Source organism: Atta cephalotes, assembly GCF_000143395.1.
Source record: "Atta cephalotes unplaced genomic scaffold scaffold00039, whole genome shotgun sequence".
Classification (NCBI taxonomy): domain Eukaryota; kingdom Metazoa; phylum Arthropoda; class Insecta; order Hymenoptera; family Formicidae; genus Atta; species Atta cephalotes.
Genome location: NW_012130103.1, coordinates 2,191,076 through 2,200,379, shown reverse-complemented (window position 1 = coordinate 2,200,379; position 9,304 = coordinate 2,191,076). Strand labels below are relative to the sequence as shown.

The window sequence follows — 9,304 nt, the reverse complement described above, 5'->3', positions numbered from 1 at the left end:
ACGCACGCACGCACGCACGCACGCACGCACGCACGCACGCACGCACGCACGCATATAAATATTATAAACACACACATTTATATTTGTTTATAATATTAAATTATATAATCTTTATCAATCTTTATTATATAGCTTCAAAGATAAAATATATTTGTAAAATTATATTGCACACAGCCATGCATATATCATGTAAAACCAGATACCTTTATCTTTGGAATAAGTATATCGGATTGGAATTTGATCTGTAAAAGATATATTCAACAAACTTATTCCAACTTATTCCTTATCATTTATTATTAAATGCATAATTGATATTATGCATTTCATTTTCCATATTTTATATATTTTATTTATACTGCCTAAATATATATGACATGTTCTTTTATTTAAAGATTTATTTTTATATCATTACATAAAAATTATTATATATTCTTTAAATAATATTGTATGAAAAGAAGCACTATAATTTGATTTAAGTAAATATTAAAAAAATTGAATACTAAATTTGATAACTATTATAAATATTATTCTATGCAATTATTGGCTATATTTATATTTACATTTATTTATTTAACTTTATGCTTAATGCATAATTTATGTTAAAATGCTTTAATATGATCTAACATTGGGAACGCCACTCAAGATAAAAATGATAAGATCAGTAAATAGATATTTTGAAACTAAAACTTTGTCTGAATATTTTTCTAATAAATCATACTTTCTGAGATAATTAGTCGTTCCGGGATTTTTGGATCTCACTATATATAACGTTTCATTTAAAAATTAAAGAATAAGTTTAATAATTAATTACTACCTTTTTACAAACTAATTCTCTCTTTTTTTATAAAATAATATGTCAATTAATTATTAAAAGATGATTACTAAACCAATTTGATTTTGGCTTCTACTTTAAAAAAGGCTTATCATTTTTAGGAATATTTGTGTGTATCAAATTTAAAAAATAAACTTACCGTCATTGATATGTAACTGCGACATTTCTAGAGGCGGCACTAAATCTGGCTGGATTACGATAGCTTTTCGAACTTGTCCAACATTGGCTAACAACTACAAACACAATCATAATAAAATACATATTGAATATCTGTTTAATATATATGTAATATACATATATATTAAATACACATTAAATTTTTATGGAATATGCCAAATAAGAGATACATACTGCACGATTATTTTCTCTCCAACGTGATACGGCAGTGTTGTCATGGATGTTCATTGCTACCAGTTTTGCATCTTGGACCATTGGAGCAACGCCTATTAGATATAACATAATATAAATTAAATATACAAAAAAATTGTAAATAAAACTTTCTTCAAGTTTTGTATTCAATTTCACTCCTTTTAAATTTTAATTTTTCTTTGTTGAATTAAAAAAGATTCCTGAATACTAATTACATTGAATCGTGACGTCGTAAGCAAGAAATGTCATATAGCAATATGTTGATTTTTCTTGCATATCATTTATAAATACTTAGGAGCCTTAAATTTATTTTTATTGAACCAAATTCGTATTATTTTTCTTTGTTGAACCAAAATCATAAATATATGTTTAACAATCATACATATAGTATCTATGGGTTGATTCCTGAGATCATTTGAGACAAAAATTCTAATACTAAAATGTCGAGAGTAATAAATTTTGAATTATGAGCATTTATAGTTAATGAATCCCGGATTTATAGTTAATGAATACCGGATCTCTTATCTATAAGATAATTAATCTTATCTTATATATTAATTATAATTAATTATTATTATTGCATTATTACTATAATTGTAAGATTATTAAACAATTGGAAAGTATTAATATATATATAAATAGAACGTACTGCTTTGAAGAACATCGGTAGCGTGATTTACTCTTTGTATAAAGGCAGGATCTTCGCTGTTATCACTTTCTTGTTTTGCTACGAGTATAACTCGATTTGCAAGACGTGCGATAGATGCTGTATTATCAACCATCTTCTGCGGTAAGGCCTTAGCGATCGCTTCTTCACAAAGGAACGAATGCTTCTGCATTTGCTCTTCAGAAATTTTGATAAAATCGCCACTATTGGTGGCTTCATCGCACAATGCTCGTGCCCGTTGCATAATTTCCGCATATTGTTGCCGCAAATTTTCAAAATGCTCGTCCGCGGCTTTGCTGTCCGGATAAGTCATGCGAATCCGTCCGGCATTGATCAGTTGTGGTGTTAAGGATTCCACTTGTGAAGCACTAGCGGATAGAGCTTCGGCCAATTTCTTGTTTCCTCCACTTCCTGCAACAATGCGATGAATTTAATCATTTAGAAGGAAAAGAAAAAATAAAAACGAAGTTTTTCGATAGCAGAAACATAATCTAAGATAGTCCTTTTTATAAAAAAAGACTATCTTAGATTATGTTTCTGCTATCTCTTCAAATCTTTTTTCTTTTAAAAAATACAAAATTTTTGTACAATATCCAAATATACGATATTACATACCGCCAGCTGCGACCATTCTTGCAGTCTTTGCCGCTCTATTTGAGAACGTCTGCAATGCGCATGTTTTGTCATTAAAATTTTGTTCACGTCCCGGTGTGCCTGCAGGAGTTAAAACAGCATCTGTGAATTGCTTTAAAGGTGTAGTGATGTCAATAAAGTCCTCAACGACGCGAGATACAACGGCTTGTTGTATCCTGTTCTTTAATTCGTAGAGTTTGTGGGATAGCTGCCGCGCAATATCTTGAGCGTGTGGAGTGTTGCCTTGACCATGGGCGCAGAGGTCGGCGAGTTGATGAGATAAGTTGTCTACTTCATCGCATAATTGCAAAATTTCCGCTTTGTGTATACCTGGCAAGCCTTCGGCCACCTATTACCCAAACATAAAGTTGTCAATATTAATAAAGAACACGAAATCAAAAAATAATAATGCATGGAGCATTGCAAGCATCGCAAATTTTTTTTCAAAAATGAATTTTTGATAATTTAGAATAGATATAGTTGTTTGTTAGTGTGTATGCTATATAAAAAATATGTACAAAGTGTTTGATAAGTAACGATAAATCTTTCGCACGGGGACAGAATGGACTAAACTGAAAAGTCCTCTATCATTTTGCAATTTTCGCAATAATAGTTAACAAGATATTAATTGTTAAAAATTGCTGAAAATTGGTCTTCAATAATTTTTTACTCAAATATTTTTTATTCAAATTAATCAACTTTACAGAAAAATTGTAAGACAAAAATTGTTAATTTTCTTCTCACAAAGTTCTGAGAATTTTTTTAGAATTTTTTCAGAATTTTTTAATACCATATTTTTTCATGTTGGTAAAAATAGGAAAATGCAGTACTAAAAAATTCTGAAAAAATTCTTAGAGCTCTTACAGTTTTTCTGTAAAATTAATATTTGAGTAAAAAATGATTGAAGGCTAATTTTCGACAATTTTTAGTAATTAATATCTTGTTTATGATTACGAATATTGTAAAATGATAAAGGACTTTTCTTCTCAGTTTGATTTATTCTGTTCCTGTATGAAAAATTTATCAAATAATTTGTATATATGAAATTTAATTTTATAAGATTTTAAATATATTTAAACTGAGCTTCAAAAAGTTACCTGTAGAATCATAATTTAAAATTTTATTAAAACTTTGAAATTTATTTATTTAGCAGAATTTTTGTTTATACCACACACGCAGATTAGCAAAATATTTAAAAATTCTACTGAAATCATTCTTGTCTATAAAGAAAAATTGTATTGTCATGTTAAAATTTATGATATTTGGAATACTCCATATGATTCTCAGCTATAATAAACATTCATAATAAACATTATATGTTGGAAAAATAACAAAATGTATTTACAGACTCACATTTGCTATAGGTTGCTCATTCTTTCTATGCGCAGCATTGAAGATATCAAGCATTATAGAATAAATATGACTTTTTTTAAATATTATGTAAAAAATCAACGATAATAATGTGCTACTATATTTACATCATGTATGCAGTAAATATTTAATACGACCGAAATAATTGTTTCGACAGGAGATGATTACATCATACCTTCTTTCCTTCGTGTATTATTAAAGCAATAGCTCTTTTACCGAGCCCCTTGTCATCATGTTGTGGATTTAGAAGCCATTTATTCGCTTGTTCTAATCGACCTGCCACTGTGTGCGCTGTTTGCGCAGTTCCCGATTTATCCGCTGCTATCAAAGCAGATGCTATCAACCCGCGGAGCTCATTTAATTTCTCTTTAATACTGCGTGCTAAGGCTTCCGCTTGAGGTGTAGTGCCTTTGTATAGACATATACATTTTATAGATTAGTTAAACAAAATCAAATTTCTTGTATAAATGCATATGTAACATTTTTTTAATAAGAATAAACATGGTATAAAGATTGCGTTCCGTTATTCACTGAAAATCTATAATTTTTATTGTATTTCTTTTTTGATACTCAATGAAATTCAGCCAATTGTACAATTGTACAATTGTACGACGTAATCAGTACAATTGTACGACGTAAATTACCTTTCTCATTTTGGCGTAGCTCGCAAAGAGCATCAGTCATAGTGACAATTTGTGATGCCAATTTAGATATGGGTTCTGCCTGCGACGGAGATAGATAATGTTCCGCCAAACGCGATGCCTGTTCTATTATTTGGCGAAGACTTTTTTCACCTACGCCACCTCTTAGAGCCAATCCATCGTCTAACCAATCATAAGCCGCCCGTATTCTGGATTCTATAGCGCTTTGAGCCTTCTTCAATACCTAATGAAATAAAAATGTAACACATTTATTATCTTACTGTTAATTAAGTTTGCATAATTGCATTAAACGAAATACAAGATAAATTACAGTTAATTGATCAGCATCCCATTCTTCTTCATCATATGTTGTTAATTGCAATACCCGAATAATTTCATTCAATTCATCAGACATTCTTCCAGACAAGTAATTACGATTTTCTGCTGCTTCGTCTGCACCTTTTCCACCTTGTGAAATGATATGGATAAAAATCTTCATAGAACAAATTAGAATTGGTGCGAGTGTTTTCACCTGCAAATGTATTAAGCATTAATATTTAAAATCACTGGTTGTACACATTATTTCATATTACTTTATTATTATTATTTTATTATTATAAAAATTGAAAAAATATGTAAGTATAGTTTCTTAATACTTACTTGCTCTAAGCAGCGCACCAATATCTCCCGATGTACTTGATGTGTTAATTCCTTTTCACGAGCACTCACTTCTCTTGATACTTTGCTGAGGCACGGACTTAAATTCTTAAGAAAATGTACTAGATCTTCCATTGTTTCAATAACTTCAGTGACAGCCAAATAATCTAATACACGTTTGCATTCACGTATAATTTTTCGTACTTCGCTTTCATCAAAGCAGAGAAGTAAGGAACTTGTGCCTTGCAGAATACCGCGTGAGCCTTCTATAAGCTTTTTTCTTAAAAAAATAAAGGCGACATAAATTTATATAATATTTAAAAATTTAATTTTATATAAAAACCATAAAATTTTACCTAGCAGGCCCAGAATATGGATCTTCTTTCAACATTGCCGATGCTTCCTCCAGAAGACGAGAAGCACCTTCAACACGTTGCAATGCTGCTGGCATGTCTTGTTTAAGTAAAGCATCATCAGATGAGTTTATAGTTTCTTTCCCAACCTAAAAATTAAAATAGATGCAAGATAATATAATAAAATAAAATTAAATAAATTTGCAGTTATTTTTATACAGAAATTTTTTAGATAAAAACAAAAACTAAATTCTAGAATAATATGGCATCCAGAAAATACATATCCGAGCAAAAAAATTTCAGAGCCTGAATAAAAAGTATTTTTTTTAAACTTTTTAACTTTAAGTTTCAGTTTTTCTCATTTTTATCATTTTTATCATTTTTTATCTTTTTTAGTTGCAAACACTTACTTTTACAAGATTAGTTACAGCCATGCTAACAGCTTGTACGGGCCTTCCCAAATCTGGCATTGCATTTCCATCTTCGGCTTCTTCATGTAAAATAACAAGTCTTGATACCTATATAGAAAACATAATAATTATTAAAACAGTTTTAAATGAATGTTAATTTTAAATAATTTACATTCAAAAAGAATACAAATTTATCAATTTTATACTTTATAAATTTATAAATTTATGAATTCATATTATGTAAATTTATTTACTTCTGTCATATTGTTTATATCAATTTATAAATTTATATAATGTAAATATCATAATTTAAATTTATAAATTTATATAAAACTTTTTATAAAGCCTTGCATAAAATATTACTCATGTATATAATTAATTTATATTAATTAATATTTGTTTATTTAATTTTTAAGGTTTTTAATTTTTAAGGTTTTTAAGTAATTGCCGCGACCATGCATTATGGAATCATGATATCATAAGCAAAAAATAACACGTTGAAGTTTCTTGTCATTTGTAAATAAAAAGAATTTGAATGAAATAAAATAGAACGCTTTCAAACACTTGTAAAAATAGGCCAAAGTTTTTCCTAACAATCAATAAAAAATCGTAAAAAGAAAACGAAAATATGCTACGTATACGTATTAAAATAAAAACTGGTAAAAACGCACTTTATGTGCCTATTTATTGATTGAAAATTGATTTATTGATTGAGTATATAAATTAACAGAATTTTTCACTAAAGATCCAGCTTGAACGTTTATGACTTACATACTTTTATTTACAATTTGTTTCACATTATGATCTTATAAGACACTTCGTATTATTGCCTGCTAGAAGGGGAGAAAGGAATATAAGGATAGATTTGGCCCATTTTTATAAGTGTTTTAAAATGAACTCATTATTCTGTTTTACTTAAATTTTCTTTATTTACAAATGATATTCAAAAAACTTCAACATGTCATTTATATATAAAAAAAAAATCATATACAATTTCATTTAAAAAAGTGAAGATGACTTTTTTGACGCCTCCACCTAGAAAAAAGTATGTCCTTTTCAAAACCGTTCCACTTTAGTTTGAAATGTTTTTTCAGACTTTCCATATTTTTTAAGTTATTGGTTTATCACATTTTAAGTCATCCTGTATATGCGCGCGCGCGCGCGCGCGCGCGCGTGTGTGTGTGTGTGTGTGTGTGTGTGAATTATTATCATACAATTAAATATAATATATTTTAATATGTTTCTATATGTTATTTTATAATTTTATTTATGTATATTAGATGTGGGAAAAAGTTCGTGGCGTTTTTTAACGTCATTTAACGGAAAAAAACGCCACGAACTTTTTCCCACTTAATATATATGTTAAAATTATTATTATCAAAATACTAATCTTTTTTTAAAAAATATCTTAAATTTTCCATTTAAAATAATTAATTAAAAAGTAAAAAATTAGCTTTCAATTTATATTTGTGATTAATTACATATATCATGATAGTAAGCTTAGAACTTAACTTTTGTTATGTATGTATATGCATATTTAGAGCATCTATCATGAAATAAGTCGAAATGGATTCCAATCTGAATTATTCCGTTTTAGAAAATACAATAGAAATATAGAGAATAATTAAATAATTCCAATTGGAATCCATTCCAAATAATTCCATTATACATATATTTAGTTATTTCATTATCGTGAAAAAAGTATAAAAAATCATAAACAAAAAAAATATTATTGCTGTTATTTGTTATCATTAATACTATTGCTGTTTATTATAAAAATACATACATATTTAAATTCAGACATATTAAAATGTAAAATGAAAGTTGATTCATTAGTATTCTAATATGTGGGAACATGTGGGAGATGATGTGATACTATATGCTCCAACATATCCATATTTGGACAGGTTGGAATTAATAATACGCCGAGAAGATTTTCCTCTCAGCCAAAGAGATTAAATTTCATTTTAGAAACTGTGTGATATGCTGAAGGATAGGTATAACAGCCCTGTTCTATATATAGAATATGATGTCATAATCCTATAAAAAGCATTGTAGATGAAACAACGAGGTTATCCTCTGATTTGACTTATGTCAAAATATGAGCTCAAATAGCTGTCACATCAGCTAAAAATGGTTAATTTTTGTTATGTTTTATTACCAATATTAAATGCAATTTTTGTAGCAAACAAACGACGAACGTATTAAAACGGCTATAATAAACAATTAAATCAGGCCATAGATAGAAAAAGTTATATATATATATATATTTTGTAGATAACAAACATACATTTGTTTACTCAACGAGAAATCATATCATTTTTTTTTCAAATATATTTTGATTTATAAATTATATTTTCGCAGTTAATTAAATTAATGTATAACATTCCCCGAAATTCCAGAGAAGATTACGAATTTCTTAATGAAATAATTCGACAATAATCTCGATAATAATGATAACAAGAAATGAGTCTTTTGACACTTAAATTACCTGCTGAGCTACTGGCTCGAGAATACTCTCGATAGTCTTGGTATGGAAGACAGGCATTTTTATTCGATTTTTAGATTACGGTGTGAAAGTAACGAAAAGAGAAAGATGAGTTCTTTATATAAGATCTCTTTACGATAAAAGACACGAGTTAATCAATAGTAGAAGATTAAATGACACCCATTCCCTGCTTTATTTAATTCGCTTTGAGTTAGCCACCGCACACGATCTGACTGACTTTGACCACTTTGGTGCACTCTGGATTCTTGAGTCAGACAGCACAGTATATAATATACAGTAGCCGAGTAGCACAATGTGTAAAGATGCCTTTTCATGATGACGTTCGATGTTCATTTTTAAGGCGCAAGTCCAATGGAAGCTTTTATATGCGAACGTCAAGCGTCAAGCATCAGAGCATGTGCAATGATATGTTAAGTAATTTTTCTAGTTTATTTTTACACTAAACCTTCTAATAAGAAACCTTCTAATAAGAGTCACAACATGAGAAAGTCGCGCATTTATTGGTCTGCCACGTTACAGAAATTCACGCCCTATATTTACATACTTTTCTACTATACTTATATTATATTCGTGTTACTTTTAAATTTCAACAATATAATTAAAATTAAATATTTTAAAGATATTAAAAAATACATTTCTTTACATTACGTAATAATGCATGAGAAGAATTGTTTAGTTTAACTTAAAAAAATTTAAAAGAAACTTAAGAAAGTTTCTTTCTTATAAAATTATTTTGCAAATTTAAAGATTTAATTGCATATTTTGAAACGAAATTAAAATTACAAAAGTGAGCAAGTTCATTGGAATATCCATGAGTTTAATAAATTTACTCAGTTTTGTAACTTTTATAACTTTTAGATAC

At 28.3% G+C, this 9,304-nt stretch overlaps 1 protein-coding gene across 1 annotated transcript in view; it reads right to left on the bottom strand.

Annotated features, from left to right (window-relative positions):
• The window catches only part of LOC105622093 (vinculin), a 14,559-nt gene extending 6,078 nt beyond the window's left edge, over nucleotides 1-8,481 (bottom strand). Inside the window, exons 1-11 of the mRNA XM_012203526.1 lie at nucleotides 8,425-8,481; nucleotides 5,934-6,041; nucleotides 5,527-5,672; nucleotides 5,174-5,450; nucleotides 4,845-5,045; nucleotides 4,517-4,757; nucleotides 4,048-4,280; nucleotides 2,484-2,850; nucleotides 1,851-2,279; nucleotides 1,184-1,275; nucleotides 972-1,065 (exon numbers count right to left, since the gene is read on the bottom strand). Of these exons, the coding sequence (XP_012058916.1) occupies nucleotides 972-1,065; nucleotides 1,184-1,275; nucleotides 1,851-2,279; nucleotides 2,484-2,850; nucleotides 4,048-4,280; nucleotides 4,517-4,757; nucleotides 4,845-5,045; nucleotides 5,174-5,450; nucleotides 5,527-5,672; nucleotides 5,934-6,041; nucleotides 8,425-8,481 (2,245 nt within the window). The remainder of the gene's footprint in view (nucleotides 1-971; nucleotides 1,066-1,183; nucleotides 1,276-1,850; nucleotides 2,280-2,483; nucleotides 2,851-4,047; nucleotides 4,281-4,516; nucleotides 4,758-4,844; nucleotides 5,046-5,173; nucleotides 5,451-5,526; nucleotides 5,673-5,933; nucleotides 6,042-8,424) is intronic.
• Nucleotides 8,482-9,304: the final 823 nt, after the last annotated feature.